At 45.0% G+C, this 23,331-nt stretch overlaps 1 protein-coding gene across 1 annotated transcript in view; it reads right to left on the bottom strand.

Moving 5' to 3' along the window:
* Positions 1 to 2,795, bottom strand: part of LOC103609474 — a 119,609-nt gene extending 116,814 nt beyond the window's left edge. The window contains exons 1-2 of the mRNA XM_008593793.1: positions 2,783 to 2,795; positions 1,285 to 1,445 (exon numbers count right to left, since the gene is read on the bottom strand). Of these exons, the coding sequence (XP_008592015.1) occupies positions 1,285 to 1,445; positions 2,783 to 2,795 (174 nt within the window). The remainder of the gene's footprint in view (positions 1 to 1,284; positions 1,446 to 2,782) is intronic.
* Positions 2,796 to 23,331: the final 20,536 nt, after the last annotated feature.

Below are 23,331 nucleotides of genomic sequence, written 5' to 3'. Positions count from 1 at the left end.
TTTTTTTTTTTTTTTTAAAGATGACCAGAAATGGGATCCTAACCCTTGACTTGGTGTTGTCAGCACCACACTCTCCCAAGTGAGCCATGGGCCAGCGCCTTGGGGTTATATTTGTTTCTTGCTCTGGTAGTAGCTATCCAGGAATGTTCAGTTTGTGAAAATTCATTGATCTGAATACTTACGATTTTACACTTTTTACACTAAAAATACATTTCATTGATTAGCCTCTCAAGTGGCCATGAAATTTCCACTTTACCTAAAATAAGCCAGTTCTTCATACCCTTACCAACATTTGACATTTTCAACTTCTCTTAAATGCTTAAAAACGAAGCAAACAAATAGAACAGCAGCAGTACACAATGTGCTGTGTGAAAACTGGCCCTGCAGAAAAAAGCAACCGCTAGGGTTTTGATGGATGTGAAAGGACAGCAAAGACTCTAACGAAGTGGCAGCTCTGGCTAGAACACAGACATTTTGGACAGTTTAAGAGCCACCCCACAAAAGACCCTGTTCTGCAGTCTACATGAAAACACAACAAAACAGTTCTAAGAAACTCTTGTCAGCAAGTGCTCCAGCCAGTTCAGAAATGCCTCACAAGGATGACATCGGCTTCCAGTGGAAACGAAAAGGCCATTTACGTGGGGTGGGAAGGTCTGTCCAGGAAGCACTTGACAGTCATTAGAAATGGGACAGAGGAGAATGGCCAGGCACTTCTACTTGCGAGAACTTGGGTGAGCTTCAGGAAAATCTTGATGAAAAGAAACCTGTGACCACCAAGTAAGTCTAGCTCATAATTCTGCCTTGGCAGAGTCCAGGACTAACGCCACCGCACCGTACCATCTTCCTTTAACCCAAGCCCATGGACACTGGCCTTGAAGAAAGCAGGCCAGGGCAGGCCTGGAGGACCCATCCAGGCCTTGTGTTTCTACCCCAGTCTGTTCCTTTGTCTAAAGGCCTTGACCTGGTTTGACTTTGCTGACTCCTTGAACCTACAGATTTGACCCTAAATCCTCCCTAGGGCACAATTTATCCCCATTCTGTGGCTCTTCTTGCTCCAGGGAACACCCCTACACTCTTTCCTGCTACTCCCCCACTGGGCCCATCATGACATCTTCTACAACCAAAATGGTGTTACCTTCTCATATTCCTCTCTGGAGTCCGCACATGCTGAATATGAGGTTCCTCACAAAGCTCCTTTCTGTTTATTAGTCAAATTGTCAATTTGGAGTGCTATGGCCCCTCCCCAGTGTTTACGTGATCTCCCAGTTGCCTAAAGACACTTACCCGTAATGCCATCTGGCATGGGCCAAGCACATCAAGGATGGCCAAGCCTTGGAGGCCAAAGCCTCTCCCCTCCATTGAGGTCCCCTGCAGGCTGGTGCTGGTGTTGGTGGAAAAGCGATAGGTGTATCTGGTGCCCACAGGGAGGTGAGGCCCAGCTGACCCTGGAGGGCAGACAGAGGGAGCAATGTCATCTTGACAGTCTGTCACCCCCTGAGACCCCAACTCCACCCAGACTATTTAGACATCCTTGCTCCCACCTCCCTCTCTCCATATGGGCCCTGAGCTGCCTGCTCCAAGCTTGGGGGAAGGCTGAGTAGCTGCATACCCCCATGAGGGTGAAGAAGAAAATAATACAGATAATAACAACAAGTACTCACATAATGTTAGCCAGTGTTATCGTGGGCTAGGCCCTCTTCTAAGATACAGCCTGGGTACTATTAATATTTGGGGCCAGATAATTCTGTTGTGGGGGCTCTCTGAATATTGTAAGGAGGTTTAACAGCATCCCTGACCTCTACCCATTAGGTACCAATAACACAGCCCAGTTGTGACAACCAGAAGTGTCTCCAGCCATTGCAAAATGTCCCCTGGGGGGGGGGGCACAGTCACCCCAGTTGTGAACTATTGATCTACATTTACATTAACTCATTTAAACCTTATAACCAACTTTGAGGTGTGTACTCTTTATTTTTTCCATTTTATAGAGGAGGAAACTGAGACTCAGAGAGGTTAACTAACTTACCCAAGGTCATACAGCTAGGATGCAAACTTGGGCAGTCTGAATTCTCAGCTACCTCTTTGATGGACAACAAGTGGAAGGTGGGGACTGTTATCTCGATCTTTATAAAAGAAAAGCTGGAAAGTTGGCCAGCCTGGGCAGGGGGTGGGGGGTGGGAATAGTTGCTCTGGGGAAGAGCTGATCTAGGGAACAAGGAGATCTGTAGTTCTCTAACCAATCTCTGATCAATTCTCTAACCTTCTATTTAGGCCAGGGGATCAATTATGAAACCTAATTATGACTCCTCACCGTTCCCCAGGGCTTGCGATTGAATTAATATTTTCATGTCAATTTCATGAGACAAACCACACCTCACATTCCCACGATGGTTCTCTCTTTTCAAAAAATTTGCCAAGGTTCCCTTCTCTGCCCCACCCCGAGATGCAAATAGAATCACCTGGCCAAAGACATTTATTCCACCTGGGAACCACAAGGTCTGAGGAAAAAGCCTCACTGCCTTGGGGGCTGGGATGGCTTAAGGCATTCTACTCTGGGTTTGCTATGTGTTTCTCTAACCCTGTGGGTGGCCTTTGCAGAACTGGCCTTGCTTCTCCCAACTGGTCTCCTTGGGAATGTGGCCTAAGCCCTCCAGGGCTGTCCCTAATCACACCCTGCAGCAGGTCAGCTTCACCCCACCTAAACCACCCCTGCCCTGTCCCACCCTGGCTCAGGCTTCTCATCTAGAGAAGTGTGATAAGGTGTCCTGAGAGACTCACTCACCTGCACATGCCATCATGCAGGAGGCCTCCTGTCCCGCCGGTGAATCTAGAATTTCTAAAATCACAAATCAGATGTAACCAAGGCAAGGCCAGAGGAGGCATGAGATAGCCCCACACCATAGGCTGCTGACCTGCTCATAGAAGAGGACATTTAAGGGCCCAGGGGGACAAGGGGACAAGAAGAGATAATGCCAGCTCTCCATTCTCTCATGGGACCAGAAGTGATCTCCCTACCCTTTGGAAAACATGCTATTTCCATTCTTAGGTACTGGCATCGTTGTCCCCTGATAGGTCAAGTTGGTAACCTGGGGGTCATTTGTGTTTACACTCTTTCCCTCATCAGCACCCTCAAGTCCAATACATCAACAAGTTCTGCCAATTCCATCAACAAATGCAGGTCTCCCTCCTTCTATCCATCCATTATCCAGCCGGCCAGCCAGCCAGCCACTCATCCATCCCTCCCTTCTTCTGTCCATCCATCCATCCCTCCTATCCATCCAGCTATCCATCTATCCATTTATCCATTCACCCATCCACTCATCCATCCCTCCTTTCCTCCATCCATGCATCCACGTGTCTCTATCTCCATGGCTACCACTCTAGGCAAAACCACATCTTCTCTTGCCTGGATGACTGCAGCAGACTTCTAACTATTTCCCCTGTGTCCACAATTCATCTTCCACCCAGCAACCAGAGTCATCTTTTAAAAACATAAATCAGATCACATCACTACCCTGCGTAACAGCTCCTGGGTCCCCTCACATACACATGCACTCATAACAAAATCCTAACCATGCAAGCCGGCCTCTGCCTGCCCCTCTAGCCACATCCCACTCCTCTCTCGTCCTCCAGCCGTGCTGGAGGTTCCTCTTCAGCTCAGGACTTTTGCACATGCTGTTCCTGCTGCCCAAACACTCTTTCCCCAGCCCTCCATCCTAGGCTCCGTTAGGTCCCAGCATAATCATCTCTCTCCAGGGGGGCCCACGCTGACCACTCAGTGCACAGCAGGTCCCCCACTTGTCCTTCTCTACCTTAGCAACTTATTCTCTTCATAACCCTTATAAAATTTGTAAATGGTTTAATTATTTCGATTGTCTTATTTAGCATCGTATCCCCCAGCTCCTGGAAAAGTACCTGGTCCCTAGTAGACACTGGAAAGATCAAATGAGTAAACGAATATAATTAACTTATATGGCACTTACTGTTTGCCAGGCACTATCCCAAGCAATTTATATATTCAATTCATTCAATTTCCCTGACAATCCCCCAATGTAAGTGCTATTACTACTCCCGTTTCACATTAAAGACACTGAGACCTTAAATGTCTTGCCCCACAGCACACAGCTAGTAAGTGGTTGAATGAGGGTTTGAACCCAGGCAGCCTGGCCCCAGAGTCCACAGCCTTCCCCACCACACTACTATGAATGAATAAGAACATGGGTGAATGGATAAATGCATGAGTGGACGAGCCACCAAACGCAAGACCAAGAGGCTGCGGCAGCCAATGGCGGGAGGTGGTGGCACTCCCTGAGGGTTGCATCACACTCGCGTTTCCCCCACCATCTTAGCTGTAGAGGACAGCCAGAGTATGAACAGACATGAGCTCGGTGGCCCCTCAGCCCCCTACCTCAGGCTGCTGAGGACACTCCCGGGGGGTTCCCAGACCCTCCTCCCTGGGAAGGGTCAGCATCCCTCCCTCCTGCCACCTGGACATTTCCCGGGCACCGTCCACACTCTCCGGTGTCTCAGCCAGGCAGCCAGCCATCTGCAGCTATCTTCATACAGTGGATGGCTTTTCCAATAATACTACTTCCATCCTCAAAACCACCCCACTGTGCCTCACCTGGTAATCACTACACATGCCAGGCTGTTTAATCCCTTGGAAAACAAATCACATTCCCAGAATGGGACCCTTTGAAACAATAAAACGTGGTAGGATATCTGGTAGGGTTTTCCCCCTGAATATTTTGGCTCATCTAACAAAAAACCCTTTTTGCATTAAAGTAGAATACTAAAAGATAAAACCACATTTTAAAGACATTTAGCCCAATCGATTTCCCTTCCAACTTACCAACAACTCTTTGATAACTTCAACCCTGGGCACCAAATTAAACGTGTTTATGCATAATCATTAAACTCTCAGTGTTTGATAACACTGTGGTTCAGATCCCCACACTGGCCAGCCGCCCAAAAGAATCAAACAAAAAACCTCTCAGTGTGTACAACCCCAGCATTCTGCCTGTTTGCTTGACTGACAATCTCTACATCTGTTTTTCCTTCCAGAAGTGAGGTGTGTCCTGAGAGAGGTCTGCTGGAATTAAGCCCATTTCTCAAGTACTTAAAAAGCACACTTAATTTTTGAAAAATAGTGCTTCAGAAAAACAAAGTTTATTCAGTGATAGATTAATAAATTAACCAAGAAAGGGAACGCCTTGAGTGTTGGGAGGTAATAAATCAATCAGATCCTACCCACTTCTTGGGAGAGATCTGAAATGGACTGAAATCGATGTCATCTCTACAGCCAGGAAATGAAATCAAGTCTCATAACAGCTTTCTCAGATGTCAGTTCTCATCACTTCATTCATTTATCCAGCCAACACGGATTTACCTAGAACCTGTGGTCTGTGCTATGCCAGGCAGTGTTAGGTGCTGAGATACAGCAAATGAAAGAGCCCATGATCCAGTAGGGCAGCTGCTACCTACACATGGCTATTAAGCATCTGAAATGTTCTTAGTGTTACAGAGAAACTTCACTTATTTAATTTTAATTAATTTAATAAAATATTAATTAAAAAACAGATACTCAGTTCAGTTATTAGAAAAATTTCCAGTATGTTTGAAACAACTTAGTTTCTGAATCTACTTTCTCAACTCTAAATTTCAGAAACTCTAAAGACAGATCAAGTATTTGCAATGAAATTTTAGCATCCAAATTGAAATATGCTCTAAGTATAAAATACACACTGGATTTTGAAGAGTGGAAAATATATCTCATTAATATTTTTTTTTTTTTTACAGGCTGAGGATGCTCTAAATACTTTTTCATATCGATTACATTTTCTAACAATATTTTGGATATATTGGGTTACGTAAAATACGTTATTAAAATTAATTTCTCCTGCTTCTTTTTCTTACACATTTTTAAAATGTGGCTAGGAGGAAAATTATAATCGCATTTGGCTCACGTTATATTTTCGTTGGATAGCGCTGCCCTAAGCCCTCCTGCAGTAAACAGATGGTAGGTGAATATTCATTTCAGAACCTCAACCCACATCAGAGAACTGCTGAGAATCTTCCAACCCAGCCGCTCACAACGCAGCGCTGGAGACCCGCTAAACATCTTGCAGACAAGCTCGGTGGGCCCCAGGGTCAGCATTTCCTCACTCAGGATTTGGGATCTGGTCTCCGTCGCTCTCCAAACCCCCGCTGGTCTCAGTTTCCTGAGCAGCCACCTGCTTCACCCCAGACAGAGCCAGGAACGCAGCAGTTTTACTTACGTCCAGATGTCGCTGCTGCCAGCGCCCAGAGCAGGAGCAGACCAAGGAGCCCCATGGGTGCCAGCCTCCCTCTCCAGCTCAGCATGGCCCTGAGAGGAACCTTCTCCCCCAAAGACAAATGCTGGCTTCAATCCACTCTCCCAGCCCAGGGAGGGGGCTTCCAAGGGAAAGACCCAGCCAATCACAAGCCTCTCCCATAAAGTTATCAGCACCCCACCCAGGAGGGAAGGAGGGAGGGAAGGAGGGAGGGGGTTTCTGACCAATGAGGGGGGAAAATCTCTTTTCAGCCTAAAGGGAAAAAAAAAGGAAGCTTGCTTCCTTCGGCCTGTAACACGGTGTGGTTTGATTCTTTTTTAAACTGTGGTGTAAGATATAGAGCATGAAATTGACCATCTTAAACATTTTATTTTATTATTATTATTATTTTTTTTTAAAGATGACCAGTAAGGGGATCTTAACCCTTGACTTGGTGTTGTCAGCACCACGCTCTCCAAAGTGAGCTAACCGGCCATCCCTATATGGGATCCGAACCCTTGGCCTTGGTGTTATCAGCACCGCACTCTACCAAGTGAGCCACGGGCCGGCCCATCTTAAACATTTTAAAGTGTATAATTCAGTAGCACTGAGTACATCCATGATATGTGGCACTGTCCCCACTATCTGGTTCTGTGGTTTGACGTTTGGTTTGTCTTACCCATTGCACACTGGGCAGGGTTTTTCAGGGCTTTAGGCTCAAGGCTTCCCAGGAGGGGAGAGAAGGGTACTAGGGAGGCCAGGGGTCTGCTCATACTTGCTCATTGTCTTTTCCCAGTCTCCCCTGCTTCCCTCACCTCAAACTCACCTCCACCTGCAGCTTATGGGTTTTAAGTCCAGGTAGCCATGCTCCCTGGTCATGACCTCTTTAAGCTCCTGGCAGGCCTATGGACAAGCCCCTCCTCATGTGCATCTGTTTCCTGCAGTAAACATGCTTTTTATAAACTGAGATATAATGTATATCAGACAACTCTCCCATTTAAAGTGCACAATTCAGTGTTTTTAATATATTCAGTCACCACAGCCAAGTTTAGAACATTTCATCATCACAAAAGGAAACCACACTTCCATTAAGCAATTGCTCCCCGTTCCTCTCGCCCCTGTCCCTGGCCACCACCGACCTGCTTCCTGTCTTTATGGATTTGCCTTTTCTGGCCATTTTATGTAAATGGAGTCATTCAGTATGTGGCCTTTTGTGTCTGGCTTCTTTCACTCAGTGTATGTTTTCAAGGTTCATTCACATTGTAGTGTGGATTGGTGCTTCAGTCCTTTTTATGGCTGAATGGTATTCTGTTGAAAGATAGATCACATTTTGTGTATCCATTTAGCTGCTGATGGACAGTAAAATGTACTTTTTAGAAAAGCTTATAGTGTATATATACCACATTTTTAAAATCCACTCATCCATGTTGAACACTTAGGTTTATTCCATATCTTGGCAATTGTAAATTGTGCTGCAATAAACATGGGAGTGCAGAAATCTCTTCAACATACTGACTTCCAGTAGTGGGAGTGAAATGTACTTCTAATAGAACTTCCTTAGAGTCAAATTAAGACACAGTTGACTGGTTGACAAATCGTGTTTTGTAGAAACTTAACCATTTATGCTTTTAGACTTGGGACATTTTCTTTTCACATTTTGAAACTAATAATTCTCCCCCTCCCCCCAGTTCAGACATTTTCACTGGCAGAGCTCAGAAGCCCTGACCCACAGGCCTGAAGACTTCAAAGGCCCTTCAGGTCACAGCTATCTGGGGGCCTTTGATGTGTTCTGGGGTGGCTGCTAAATGCTGTAGGGAAAAGCTTAAAACTACATCTCAGGGGTTGTTAGGAAACTGCATCGGGCACTGGACAAAGCACTTCTTGTATATTAACTAATTCAATCAACTCCCCCTCCCCCCAAAAAAAAGACCCTGCAAGGTGGAACTAGCATTATCCCATTATCCCATTGTACAGATGAGGAAGTAGAGACACAGAGAGGTTAAGTCATTTGCCCTATGTCACACAGGTCATGAGGATTTGGACCCATTCTGGCTCCAGAGTCCCTGCTCTTTTAACTCTGGCAGCTTTGCTCGGTGGTTATAACTATTTCTCCATCTTCTCCTGCAGGAGATTCTAGTCTCTGCCCACAGGCCTGGATCTCCCCACCTCCACCCCCATTCAAAGTCAGGAACCTGAGCAAAAACCTTGCAATCTTTGATGTGGTAGTTTCCAGTCTACACAGCAACATCACAGGGGTATTTACTATAAATACAGATTCCCAGGTCCAATTCCAGGCTTGGAAAATCAGAACCACCAGGGGAGGGGGGCCTCACTCCAGTCCATTCTGATGACCAGTGGGTTTGCCATTGAAGACTGGAGTCTGCCAGGGAAGGGTCCCCACACCTCTGGCCTCACTTCTTCATGTCTATTCGTGGCCAAAACCCTGGTCAGCTGGTGTGATGTAGCACCTGGACTCAAGGTCTTGATTCACAGAGTCAGACCCTCCTAGACAAACCATTCACATAGACCCAGCTTCCTACCTCCTCTTCCTCCCACCAAAAGTAAGAAAGTCCTGCTTCCTCCTTAAGAGGATGTGCAGGATGGGGTTTGCCAGCAACTGGGGATGGAGCTTCTGGTCAACGTGAATTAAGCCAGAGGATGAATTAAAGCCCATCACACTCAGGCCAGAATTACCAAAATTAAGAAGACTTCTAATTTTTAAGATGCTGGGGTTTTTTTGGTTTTTTTCTTTTTAGCAATTCTAGGTTCACAGAAAAATTAAGAGGAATGTACAGAGATTTCCCAAATACTCCCTGCCCCCACACATGCACAGCCTCCCCCGTTATCAATATCCCCCACCAGAGTGGTGCATTTGTTATAATGGATGAACCTTCATTGACACACCATGATCCCCCAAAGCCCCTAGTTTACATTAGAGTTCACTCTTGGTGCCTTACATTCTGTGGGTTTGGACCAATGTACGATGACATGTGTCCACCATTATCATATCATACAGAGTAGTTTCACTGTCCTAGAAACCTCTGGGCTCCGCCTGTTCATCCTTTTTTCCCCCAACCCCTGGCAACCACTGATATTTTTACTGTCTCCATAGTTTTCCTTTTTCAGAATATCACATAGTTGGAATCACACAGTACACAGCCTTTTCAGGTTGGAGAAGCTTTCCTTTTAAACCATCAAAAGATGGTATTATTCTGCGGAGCTGGGAAAAGTGGGTGTGAGGGCCACAGATACCCCCATGGCAGAGAAGAACTGACCAGTAGAAGGCACTCTGAGCTTTTTAAGGACTGGGTAGAAGATTTCACATATGATTTTGACCTTTATGACCCATTACTGCTGCATCTCTTATCTTTGAAATAAAAAAGTTAACAGAGAGAAACCTGCTCTCTGTTGATTATTAGTAAGGCTGGAAAAGCCAGGGGTTTAAGGGGAGAGAGAAGTGAGCTAATATCTTTGCTTGCTTGTTCGGTTAACTGTGTGACCTTAGAAAAGTTACTTGACTGTTCTGGATTCATTTACCCTTTGGCAAGATGAAGGGGTTGTAAATTACTGGTGAAGTGTCTTCCAATTCCATGTTGTGTGCAAGTGGAAAATAGAGGCACCAGAAAGGAGTCAAGTACATGCAAGATTTATCATATGATAAAAAGAGCATCACATACAGTTGGGGAGAAAGACAGATTACTCAAAAATGAGCAAAATAGGGCTGGACAGTTAGCTCAGTTGGTTAGAGTGCAGCCTTGTAACACCAAGGTCAAGGGTCCAGTTCCCCACACTGGCCAGCAGCCAAAAAAAAAAAAAAGAATAAAATATACAAAGTATACAAGCACCCTGTTCATAGAAAAGTACACATAAATAGATTTTCATCATACTAAAAGATGCTCAACCTGAGGCATAAAGTAAATGCAAATTAAAGCTACCAAGTTTTTTTTCTTCAAAAGTTAAACATCCATTGCCTGACCCAGCTATTCCACTCTGAGGTGTTTACCAAGAGAAGAGAAAGCATATGTCCACATAAAGACTTGTACATGAATACACATAGCAGCTTTGTTTGTAATAGCTCAAAACTGGAAACAATCTAAATGTTCCTCAATGGGTGAATGGGTAAACAGATTGTGGTACATCCATTCAATGGAATACTATTCAGCAATAAAGAGGAACAGACTGCTCTTGTATCCATTATGAATGAACCTCAAAATAATTATTCTGAGTGAAAGAAGCCAGAAAAAAAGTACATCCTGTATGTCCTCATTTATATAAAATTCTAGAAAATGCAAGCTAATCTATAGTGACAAAGAGCAGATCAGTGGTTGTCTGGGGAGATGTGGAAAGGAAGGATTATGATGAGGAACACTTTTCACTATCTTGATAGTGGTGATACATTCATGAATATAAACATACATCAAAATGTATCAGAGTGCACACTTTAAATATGTACAGTTCCTTGTATGTCAATCACACTCCAATAAAATTGTTTTTAAAAAACTACTGTATGACATCCTGTTCATCTATCAGATTGATAAAGATGAAACATTGTGACAAACAGTATTCTGGCTACACTGTAGGGAAACAAGCATTTACATTCACTATTGTGGGGATAAAAATTGGCATAACCTTTAAGGAGGAAATTTAGCAGCTGCTAATATTTGATGTGCACTTACCTTTTAATCCTCTTCTAGATGACATAGCACTTTTAGAAATTTACCTATATTTCTGTCATTATTTACCTATATTGCTGTCATAACATAGTACCACAATACACAGGTGTTGTTTTAAGTTGCTAAATTTTTCATTCATTCTGTCCAAATGGTCATAAATTCAGAAATTCATGCACAGCCAGCTCAACTGGGTCCTCTGCTCAGAGCCTCCCAAGGCTGAGACCATGGGCTGTGTTCCTCTCTGGACACTCTGGGGATGAATCCATTTCCAAGCTCAGGGCTGTTGGCTGAGTTCAGTTCCTGGTGGTTGTAGGACTGAGGTCCCCATTTCCATCTGGGGACTGGTCTTTGATCCTAGAGGGTGTCCAAACTCCTTCTCCCACTTTCCACGTGACCCCCTCCAGTAACGAGGTGTTGAGTTTCTCTCCTGCCTTGAATACCTCCTTCTGTCCCATCTTGCTGCCTCCAGAGAAAATTCTCTGCTGTTAAGGGCCTATGTGATAGGTTGGGTGCATTGTTTCCTATAGCTACTATAATAAATTACCACTAACTTACTACTTAAAACAGTACAAATTTATTCTTTTACAGTTCTGGAGATCAGAAGTCCAGCACAGATGTCATTGGGCTATAGTCATGGTATTGGGAGGGCTGGTTCCTTGTGGAGGCTCTGAGGGGGAGAACACATTGCCCTGCCCTTTCCAGTTTCTAGAAGCTTCCTGCACTCATTGGTTTATGGCCACTTCCTCCATCTTAAAGTGCATCACTCCAATCTCTGGTTCAGTCATCACATCACTTTCTCTTGACTCTACCCCTCCTGCATCCCTCTTTTAAGGTCCACTATGATTACACCAGACCCACCAGGATGACAATCCAGGATAATCTCCCCATCTTTAAGTCTTTAACTTAATCACATCTACAAAGTCTCCTTTACTGTATAAGGTAACGTTCACAGGTTCTGGGATCAGAATGTGAATGCATTTGGGGAACCGTTATTCAGTCTACCACACTGGGTCCACCCAGATAATCCAGGATAAGCTCCCTGTTTTAAGGTCTGTAACCTTAGTCACATCTACAAAGTTCCTTCTGGCCTTGTATTATATTCACAGGTTGTGGGGATTAGGATGTAGAAATCTTTGGGGGCCATTCTGCCCACGATGTTATCCTACAATTATACTTGTACATCTACAAGATTACTCACAGCATCACTGCCTATAATAGCAAAGGACTAGAGACCACCTTCATGTCCTTTAATACGAGGACTGGTTGGTTACATAAATGACAAGCACATCCACGTGGTGGAGTAGTATGCAGCTGTAGAAAAGAACAATCACCTCCATGATATATCGTTAAGTGCAAAAAGCAAGATGCAGAGCACCGTGTTTTTATACCATCACTTTATGTTAAAAGAAAAGACATAAGGGAGAGAGAAAATACATGTATTTGCTGGTTAATGTACAGAACTCTCCAGAAGGATCCACCAGAACTGGTAACAGTGATTTTGTCTGGGGAAAAAACTGGGTGAGGGGCCAGAGGTATGAGGGAGAGTCCATTTTCACTGTACCATTTGGATTTTGTTCTAGGGTATATAATGCTTACTCAAAAATAAATTATTTGTATGACATCCTGTTCATCTATCAGATTGATAAAGATGAAACATTGTGACAAACAGTATTCTGGCTACACTGTAGGGAAACAAGCATTTACATTCACTATTGTGGGGATAAAAATTGGCATAACCTTTAAGGAGGAAATTTAGCAGCTGCTAATATTTGATGTGCACTTACCTTTTAATCCTCTTCTAGATGACATAGCACTTTTAGAAATTTACCTATATTTCTGTCATTATTTACCTATATTGCTGTCATAACATAGTACCACAATACACAGGTTTTGTTTTAAGTTGCTAAATTTTTCATTCATTCTGTCCAAATGGTCATAAATTCAGAAATCCCTATATTTCTGTCATTATTTACCTATATTGCTGTCATAACATAGTACCACAATACACAGGTGTTGTTTTAAGTTGCTAAATTTTTCATTCATTCTGTCCAAATGGTCATAAATTCAGAAATCCATGCACAGCCAGCTCAACTGGGTCCTCTGCTCAGAGCCTCCCAAGGCTGAGACCATGGGCTGTGTTCCTCTCTGGACACTCTGGGGATGAATCCATTTCCAAGCTCAGGGCTGTTGGCTGAGTTCAGTTCCTGGTGGTTGTAGGACTGAGGTCCCCATTTCCATCTGGGGACTGGTCTTTGATCCTAGAGGGTGTCCAAACTCCTTCTCCCACTTTCCACGTGACCCCCTCCAGTAACGAGGTGTTGAGTTTCTCTCCTGCCTTGAATACCTCCTTCTGTCCCATCTTGCTGCCTCCAGAGAAAATTCTCTGCTGTTAAGGGCCTATGTGATAGGTTGGGTGCATTGTTTCCTATAGCTACTATAATAAATTACCACTAACTTACTACTTAAAACAGTACAAATTTATTCTTTTACAGTTCTGGAGATCAGAAGTCCAGCACAGATGTCTTTGGGCTATAGTCATGGTATTGGGAGGGCTGGTTCCTTGTGGAGGCTCTGAGGGGGAGAACACATTGCCCTGCCCTTTCCAGTTTCTAGAAGCTTCCTGCACTCATTGGTTTATGGCCACTTCCTCCATCTTAAAGTGCATCACTCCAATCTCTGGTTCAGTCATCACATCACTTTCTCTTGACTCTACCCCTCCTGCATCCCTCTTTTAAGGTCCACTATGATTACACCAGACCCACCAGGATGACAATCCAGGATAATCTCCCCATCTTTAAGTCTTTAACTTAATCACATCTACAAAGTCTCCTTTACTGTATAAGGTAACGTTCACAGGTTCTGGGATCAGAATGTGAATGCATTTGGGGAACCGTTATTCAGTCTACCACACTGGGCCCACCCAGATAATCCAGGATAAGCTCCCTGTTTTAAGGTCTGTAACCTTAGTCACATCTACAAAGTTCCTTCTGGCCTTGTATTATATTCACAGGTTGTGGGGATTAGGATGTAGAAATCTTTGGGGGCCATTCTGCCCACGATGTTATCCTACAATTATACTTGTACATCTACAAGATTACTCACAGCATCACTGCCTATAATAGCAAAGGACTAGAGACCACCTTCATGTCCTTTAATACGAGGACTGGTTGGTTACATAAATGACAAGCACATCCACGTGGTGGAGTAGTATGCAGCTGTAGAAAAGAACAATCACTTCCATGATATATCGTTAAGTGCAAAAAGCAAGATGCAGAGCACCGTGTTTTTATACCATCACTTTATGTTAAAAGAAAAGACATAAGGGAGAGAGAAAATACATGTATTTGCTGGTTAATGTACAGAACTCTCCAGAAGGATCCACCAGAACTGGTAACAGTGATTTTGTCTGGGGAAAAAACTGGGTGAGGGGCCAGAGGTATGAGGGAGAGTCCATTTTCACTGTACCATTTGGATTTTGTTCTAGGGTATATAATGCTTACTCAAAAATAAATTATTCAAACATTTGTTTTTAAGTGAAAAGGCCAAGAAGCCTGGACGTGAACTAGTGAAGAACGAGGACATAGGGCTCTCAAGGAAAAGAAGACAGAAAGGGGGCTGGCCGGTTAGCTCAGTTGGTGAGATCATGGTGCTGACAACACCAAGGTCCTCGGTTCGACCCCTGCACGGGCCAGCCACGAAAAAAAAAGAAAAAGAAAAAGAAGAGACACTTGGATGTTTTGCAGGTGCAAGTCTGATAAAGCTCATGTGCACAGTGTAATACTTTCAAGGCCAAAGACCTTCCTTTCTCTGTATCATTCAAAACACCCTCATGTTATGGCCATAATAAATGCTTGCTGGGCAGAGGAAGGGGAAGAACGTTTTCTTTGTCCCAGAAATTCCACTTGTAGAAATCCATTCTGGGGCCGGCCCATGGCTCACTCGGGAGAGTGCAGTGCTGATAACACCAAGGCCCCGGGTTCGGATCCCATATAGGGATGGCCGGTTCGCTGACTGGCTGAGTGTGGTGCTGACAACACCAAGTCAAGGGTTAAGATCCCCTTACCGGTCATCTTTAAAAAAAAAAAAAGAAAGAAAGAAATTCATTCTGCAGGCCTTCCCACACAGGTAGGCTCTCAAAAAACATCTGGTGGATGTTAAACACATGCAATGTCTATCCAGAACCAGCACATAAATGGGTGCGGGGGAGCAGAAATCAGAGTCACAAACTCAATTTCACAGTCAAAGATCAAATAGTCATACTTGCATTGCTTTTAAGCAAAATATTCTGTGGACGAAGTAAATTCTCACCACTTTGTAGGGTACTTGGAGGTCTCCTGTGAGCTATGCTCTCCTGGAATCACTCATTTTCCTTCAAGCAAAAGGAAAACCTGGAGGATGCAGCTGGCCCATTGAAGTCATCCATCAGGTTAGCTCAGCATCTTTTCTCCTGAGACTGAGGGTCCAACTCTTCTGGCCACGTGCCTTAAAGCATCGAAAGGGACCCCTCATATACCTGCCAGGTGCCTTCACACCAGCCTGGGCTCCACAGAGCAAGGAGACCCGAGGGACCAAGAGTCGGAGCAGTGGGGATTTCAGAGCTAGAGGGAAGCCTAGACATTGCCGGTCCACTCCCCACCCCTTGGCTCTTACAGTCTGAGGTCAAGGCTCAGAGAATAGAAGGGACACACCCCCTCCTGGCCACTTCCCAATCCCTCACATCAGCGCCCAAAACAAGACTACCTGTTGGCAAGTGCTTCCTCTGTCTGAGCCTCTCAGTCCCTGCCTCCTCTGTCTGAGCCTCTATCAGTCGGCATCTGAGAGTGGAGTTACCTGCTAGTCCATTTTCTCTTAACCTGGAGTTCAGCACCCACTATCACTCAATTCTGGTTTTGTTCTCCCCACTGTGGAGGACTCCAGGTTCAGTCTTCATTGAGTACTGTGCAGTAAGGTTAACCTTGCCCAAAGAAAGGGTTGGCCCTTGCCCAGCTCCCAGAAGGTAACCTCTAAGCATTTGGAATGTCCTAGCTGATGAGAATGTCATTGTCTTTGTTTACCTGGGGGCCTTGGGCACACCCAATAGCCTATGCTAACAATGTGATATAAGGTCAGGGATTTGGGCCATGTTGTATCTGCTTGACCTCTGGAGGGGCTAGAGACTAAGGTCATCCATGCAGGAGGTTGGCCATGACTGATCATCAATAAAAACCCTGGACACCAAGGCTCTGGTGAGCTTCCTTGGCTGGAAATACTCTGTACCTGTTGCCACACATGTAAGCACCGCCATGTGACTCCACTGGGAGAGGACAACTGAAAGCTCATGTCTGGTCTCCCCTTGACTCTGCCCTATGCACTTTTTCCTTTGGCTGACTTGACTGTCTTACCCTGTAATACCATAACCACGAATATTATGGCTTTTCTGAGTTCTCTGAATCCTTCTAGCAAATCATTGAACCTGAAGGTGGGCCATGGGGTCTGCCTCCCTCCCAGAAAATAAGTAAAATGCATAGTTTGTGAGTGCTAAGGAGAAAAAAGTGAAAGCCAGAAAAGGATAGGAGATGTTGGGTCTGGGAGGGTTGACATTCTATCTAAGGCCCCAGCTTGGAATTTGGGACTGGTAACTTAATCTCTCAGATTTAAGTTTCTTCATCTGTTAAATGGAGAAGGGGACACTCACCTTACCAAATCATTGTGACATTCAATGACAGAACATGCCCTGCCCATGGCAGGCATTCACCATGATATGCACTGCAGCTCTGTGACAGGGGTGTCGGGGGTGACCTAAATGATTGGTTATTATCTTCCCAGCATCCACAGACCTACTTCCTAATTTACCTTTGCTATTTATGAGTCAATGCCATTTCACAGTCAAAGATCAAGTACCTGTTCCCGCTGTTGTCAGAAGCTTGGACGAGCTGGGAGAGAGCAAGCTGAGTCATCAGATGTCAGAGGAGCACCTGTATTAATCTGTTTCTGTTGCTTATAACTGAATATCTGAAACTGGGTAATTTACAAAGAAATGAAATTTATTTCTTACAGTTTAAAGGCTGGGAAGTCCAAGGTCCGGGGAAGACAACTGGTGAGGGCCTTCTTGGTGGTGGCTCTCTACAGCAATGCAGGATATCACATGGTGAGAATCACAAGAGCAAGAGAGAGAGCCACCCTGCTCACTCACTCTCCTTATAAAGCCATCAGAACCACACCCATGAACACCCATTAAATCATCAACCTATTACTCCAAGGGCATAGTCCTCGTGATCCAATCACCTCTGAAAGTCCCCACCTTCCACTGCCATATTGGGGGTTAGGTTCTAACATGAGCTTGGGGCGGACATTCAAACCCCAGCAGCCCTTTACACACACAAGCCAAAACTGAAAGAGTGAAACCTGTAACCCTCGCTGTGACTTGGTATAAGATATAGGCTAAAGCAGTGACTCCCCTCCTCCACTTCCCCCCATGGAACAGGCACCAGTTGAGGGTCAGGCAGATTATCCAGATGTGGGCTTGTCTCACTGTTGAGGGAGCTCTGAGCAAAAGGCTCTGGTAGTTTTATGGAGGGGGCTAGGAGTAGAAAAGTAGTTGGCACTGAGTCAGAGTGGGGAAAAGCGTCTTCAAAGTCTTCCCCTCCTACCTTTTAGGACCAGAGGGAGTCCCTCTGCTTTGACTTGCTTGTTAGCCCCGTATAAATCACACTTATCCCATGCTCTGTTACTTTACTGGTAAAATTGTGAGGATGCTTTTCTTTCTATCTGGAAGAGTTCTTGGTAGGACTGGTGAAGACAACATTTGAAGAAGCGTGTATACAGAAGATCACCTTATCGTAACATGCAGTGCAACCCTAAAATGACCAAGTTCTTGTTTTGATTCCCCAAGAGCAAGGAGTCTGTCTCTCCTATTGGCTGCTGTGTCTGGGGAACGTGTTACACACCCAGTAATCACTTTATGAATGAATAGAGGCGCTGTGGATTCTACCACATCAATGATAGAGCCAGCATCGTGGGGGTACTTGGAGCCACCAGCCAGTGAGAGCTGCCTTAGGACTTCCGTAGGTCCTTTCCTCCATAAAAACATATTAAAAAGTGTATTTTATGACTGCATTGGTATAAAGAGGAATATAATCCAGGATGGATTCATTATTCATATATTCAAGCTTTTCTCGTTCTGATTAAAATAATAAAATTAAAGCCTTTCCATGAGCCCCAGGCACTGCGGTCGGGTCTCCTGATGCCTGGTGGCATCCTGACAGATTCTGATTCAATTGATCTGGGGAATGGCCAGAACACAGAGGTTTTTAAATGTTCCCCCAGGGAATTCCAATGTGCAGCTCAGGCTGAGAACATTCACTCAGCCCTATTGTGAGAATTCGGTAAGAGCTTTTCTAACTGGAATTGCCTGCCTAAGGCCTAACATGGGTTGATTGACAAGGTCCTCAAGGCCAGGCGTGGTCCACTTCACACTGTATTCCAGTGGAAGAAACAATCGTTCACACCCTGCAGTCCGTGAGATCAGCAAGGGGACAGTCATTTATCTTCCCTCTGGGAGATTGGCCTGAAAGTCCTTGGAGGGCTCCCAAGCCAGAGGACTGAAGGCTTCCAGGAGGGGGCAGCTCCAGCAGCTCTGGCCCTTCCACTTCTGCTACATGCACAGAGACACATGCAGGGACACGGAGTCATGCACACACACACAGCCAGATGCTCACAGACAGCTACAGCGACACCCAAAGCCCCCCTCATACACACCCCACAGACACCTAGTCCCTTCCAAGAAAACACCCACAGACACACCCACACACGACACATATGGAGACACTCAGACCACTCAAACACCACACATACTCACACCCACTCACATGCTCACACTCCTATGGAGACACTCAGACCACACACACACACACACACACACATACACACACACACACCGCCACACCAACCCACACTCAAACACTTTTGGAGACACCCAGACACCCCCCCCCACATACACACATACCACAGACACCTAGACATATCCACACATATGACGGTACTTCAAAAAGTTCATGGAAAGATTTGTATTATCTTTTAATTCTGTTTTTCTGCAAACTTTTTGAAGTGCCCTTGTACACATACTCAGACACCTGTGGAAACACCAGGACCACCCCCCCACACACACACAGACAGACACACACACACACTCACACACACACACACGCTTACACACCTGTGGGGACACCCAGACACACATGGGCATGCAGGCCACTTGATCACTGACAAAGGCCTCAGCTTCTGTAAGACTTTAGACAGAGGGCAGGCTGAACATAAAATGAGGAGAAAGACATTCCGTTAGAAAAACAATAAAACAGGGAAAGTTAAACCAATACAACCACAAAGAAAGGCTCTCGGTGAAGATGGGGAGAATGCATTCTGAAATTACATTGGCGCAGGTGCTGGAAGCTGCTGAACCTCAAAGCCAGAGGACTGAAGGCTTCCAGGAGGGGGCAGCTCCAGCAGCTCTGGCCCTTCCACTTCTGCTACATGCACAGAGACACATGCAGGGACACGGAGTCATGCACACACACACAGCCAGATGCTCACAGACAGCTACAGAGACACCCAAAGCCCCCCTCATACACACCCCACAGACACCTAGTCCCTTCCAAGAAAACACCCACAGACACACCCACACACGACACATATGGAGACACTCAGACCACTCAAACACCACACATACTCACATCCACTCACATGCTCACACTCCTATGGAGACACCCAGACCACACACACACACACACACACACACACACACACACACACACACCGCTACACCAACCCACACTCAAACACTTTTGGAGACACCCAGACACCCCCCCCCACATACACACATACCACAGACACCTAGACATATCCACACATATGACGGTACTTCAAAAAGTTCATGGAAAGATTTGTATTATCTTTTAATTCTGTTTTTCTGCAAACTTTTTGAAGTGCCCTTGTACACATACTCACACACCCATGCACTCACACACCTGTGGAAACACCAGGACCACCCCCCCCACACACACAGACAGACAGACACACACACACACACACTCACACACACACACACGCTTACACACTTGTGGGGACACCCAGACACACATGGGCATGCAGGCCACTTGATCACTGACAAAGGCCTCAGCTTCTGTAAGACTTTAGACAGAGGGCAGGCTGAACGTAAAATGAGGAGAAAGACATTTCGTTAGAAAAACAATAAAACAGGGAAAGTTAAACCAATACAACCACAAAGAAAGGCTCTCGGTGAAAATGGGGAGAATGCATTCTGAAATCACATTGGCGCAGGTGCTGGAAGCTGCTGAACCTCACTTGGATCAGAGGCCCCACTGGCCAAAGGGTTCAGGTTCAAGCACATGCAAAAAGACAAGACCCCAGCCCATGACCTCCCCACCAGGCATACGATAAACATTTTTTTCTACCACTTTAATTTCAGATGTGAACAAGAAATACAAATAGTTTAGAAGACTATTTAAAGAGCAGCTTGCATTCTTAACTACACATCCTCCTCCCCACTCTCTAGTGAATCCCCTGCAAGCAAAGCAACAGAAACATCCAGGCTGTCAAATGTCTACCACTTTCTCTTTTCAAAATGTCCTTACTGAGGATGGTGAAGTCTGCTCAGAGGACCCCAGGATCGAGAGGGGGTCCCCACCCTCATGGGCAAACACCTGGAAGAAACCTGCAGCCTTCTGAGCAGATCCAACATTTTCTATTAACCATGTGCTGGTACCCAGAGCCACACCCCACTAGAATCCACCTACTTACTGAAAGGAAGCCTCACGTTTCCTGTTTATCAGCAGGAAGTCAGGAGATGGGCAGCTGGAGAAAAGAATTCTGTTTCAGGGGGCTGCCTCTCTTCAAAAGAAAATGAAAGAAATCCAGTGATTCCACCCAGAGAGGGAGAAACCACAAATAAAATGACACAACACAGAACAGTGACGAACTGTCCTAATGAAGCTTTCAGACTCGTCTGGCATTGAAACCTAAAGACTGTCTCCTAACCAGAAGGAAATGTCAGAATGACATAATTTTAGAAGATGAGGTGTCCCCTGCCCCTCACTACAGTATGCTGTTTCCCTGCACTTTTCCTCCTGGTTTGCAACCATTTGTAATGTTAGGTTTTCTCATTGATGTCTCTCTCTCCCCCTCTACCATAAGTTCCACAAGGGAGGGGACAGTGTCTGCCTCTTTACTGCTGTATCCTAAGCTGGGCATGCAGGTGAACAGATGGCTGGTAGTTGAACACCTGAGGACACCTGAGTTCACCTGAGTCTGATGGTATAATGAGCTAATGGTACAGTGCTCACCAAATTGATAAGGTATCCTGAGACTGAAGAACAAAGCAGGCAACTCCACATGGTCTACAAGGAGTTTATTATTGCTGTTGTTTATTTTTATTGTTATTGATGGGTAGTTACTTACAGGGATTGGGTGGAGTATCAATCCAAGTGCTATGCAGTTGCTTTTTCTGCAACCCCAGGGGGTGGCATAGGGAATTGAGGCTTATAAGACACTTAGAGACAAAAGTGGAGCTAAGGCAAAGACAGAAAGGCTGTGAAAGTGAAAGATTCCCAGATGCCTTGCAGCCACCTGTTGCTTATCTTTGGGTTGCCAGAGTGACACTCCCCCTTATTTTGCACAAGCATAGCATTCAATTCCTTTTCTTTCCTCAGTTGCTAAGCAACCTGTATAGGGGAAAGATTGTAACTATTGAAGCCAGAGCTCTGAAGGCCATAAGAATGGGATCTTATTTTGCACAAGCATAGCATTCAATTCCTTTTCTTTCCTCAGTTGCTAAGCAACCTGTACAGGGGAAAGATTGTAACTATTGAAGCCAGAGCTCTGAAGGCCATAAGAATGGGATGAATTCTGACCAGCATTCCTGTAACACCTGAGTTCTTAGCCCCTTCTCAGAGGGTCCATGCAGAGGTGCTGAGCTGTGGCATTGACCCTTCCTCATTTTTCAGGCTCAGTGGGAGGCAGGCCCAGAAGGACTGAATGATGTTCAGATCAGCCAAGGGGTCAAGGCAGTCAAGCCCAGGGCACAGGTCTTTTGCTTCAGAAGATGGCAAAGTTTTCCATGCAAGGATAGTTCCAAATGCGCAGCCCTTGCTAGATGTTGTTAAGCTTGAAGAGATACATTAAAGAAAAATATCTCCAAATATGTTGAATTTATTTGGGAATAGAAATAGGATTATAATCTGGAATGCATACCATGGCAAGCCACAAATGCATTCATTGAGGGAAGGTAAGAGAAAGCTTTAATTGGCAAAAAGGAAGAGGTTCACATTAGCTGCTTGGAAATAAAGTTCATTGGTTGAGATGCTGTTATTGGGTGATTTCTTCTCAGAGGATCTCATCTGAATTACTGCAGTTCTAAAGAACAGCTGACGATCAACTTTGTCACAGAAACACATGCGTATGTGCAAAGCAGGAAATGTGTGAAGGACGTGAAAGATGAAAAGGGATTTCTGATGGGTTTGTAGAAGGTCCTTGGAAACAGCTCTTATCTCAGACAAGTAAGCAGGAGCCCCCTCCTTCGTGGTTTGCCCAGCTCTATTTGTCTGGGCCTGACAGAAAGTGATGTCATCAACTCACCATGTTTTGCAATCAGGACACGTTTCTTTAAGAAGGCACCAGATAGTTCCTCAAAAAGTTAACCAGAATTACCATCTGACCCAGCAATTCTACCCAAGTGAACTGAAAACATGTCCCCACAAAAACCTGGGAACAAATGGCAGCAGCACTCACAATAACCAAAAGCTATAAACAACCCAAATGGCCACTGAAGGACGAGTGAATCAAAAACTTGTGGTCTATCCACACAACGGAATAACATTCAGCCACAAAAAGGAATAAAGTACTGATACACACTACAATGTGGATGAACCTTGAAAACATTATGCTGAATGAAGGAAGCCAGACACAAAGATCACATATTGTATGATCCCATTCAAATGAGATATGGTATAGGTAACTCCAGAGAGACAGAAGCAAATTGTTGGTTGACAGGGGTGGGGTGTGGGGGGGGAGAAGGAAATAGGGAGTGACTACTAATGGTTATGGAGCTTTATTTGGGACCAATGAAAGCGTTTTAGAGCCAGGTAGAAGTAATGTTTACCCAACATTGTGAATGTATTGAAAGCCACTACATTGTACACTTTAAGGTTAAGTGAATTGGAAGCAAGGAAGGAGAAAAGGAAAAAGAAAAGAAGCCACCAGAAATGTTGGCAGGGCAGTGCTAAGCCCAGCTGTTCACTATTCCCAGGCAGGGCTGTTTTCTACCCGTTGTACACTTCTTTCTTTTTTTTTTTTTTTTTTTTTTTTTCCTTTTT

This window comes from Galeopterus variegatus, unplaced genomic scaffold, assembly GCF_000696425.1.
Source record: "Galeopterus variegatus unplaced genomic scaffold, G_variegatus-3.0.2 Scaffold161, whole genome shotgun sequence".
Classification (NCBI taxonomy): Eukaryota; Metazoa; Chordata; class Mammalia; order Dermoptera; family Cynocephalidae; genus Galeopterus; species Galeopterus variegatus.
Note: the sequence above shows the minus strand (reverse complement) of the source record. Positions and strands in the feature narration are given on the sequence as shown.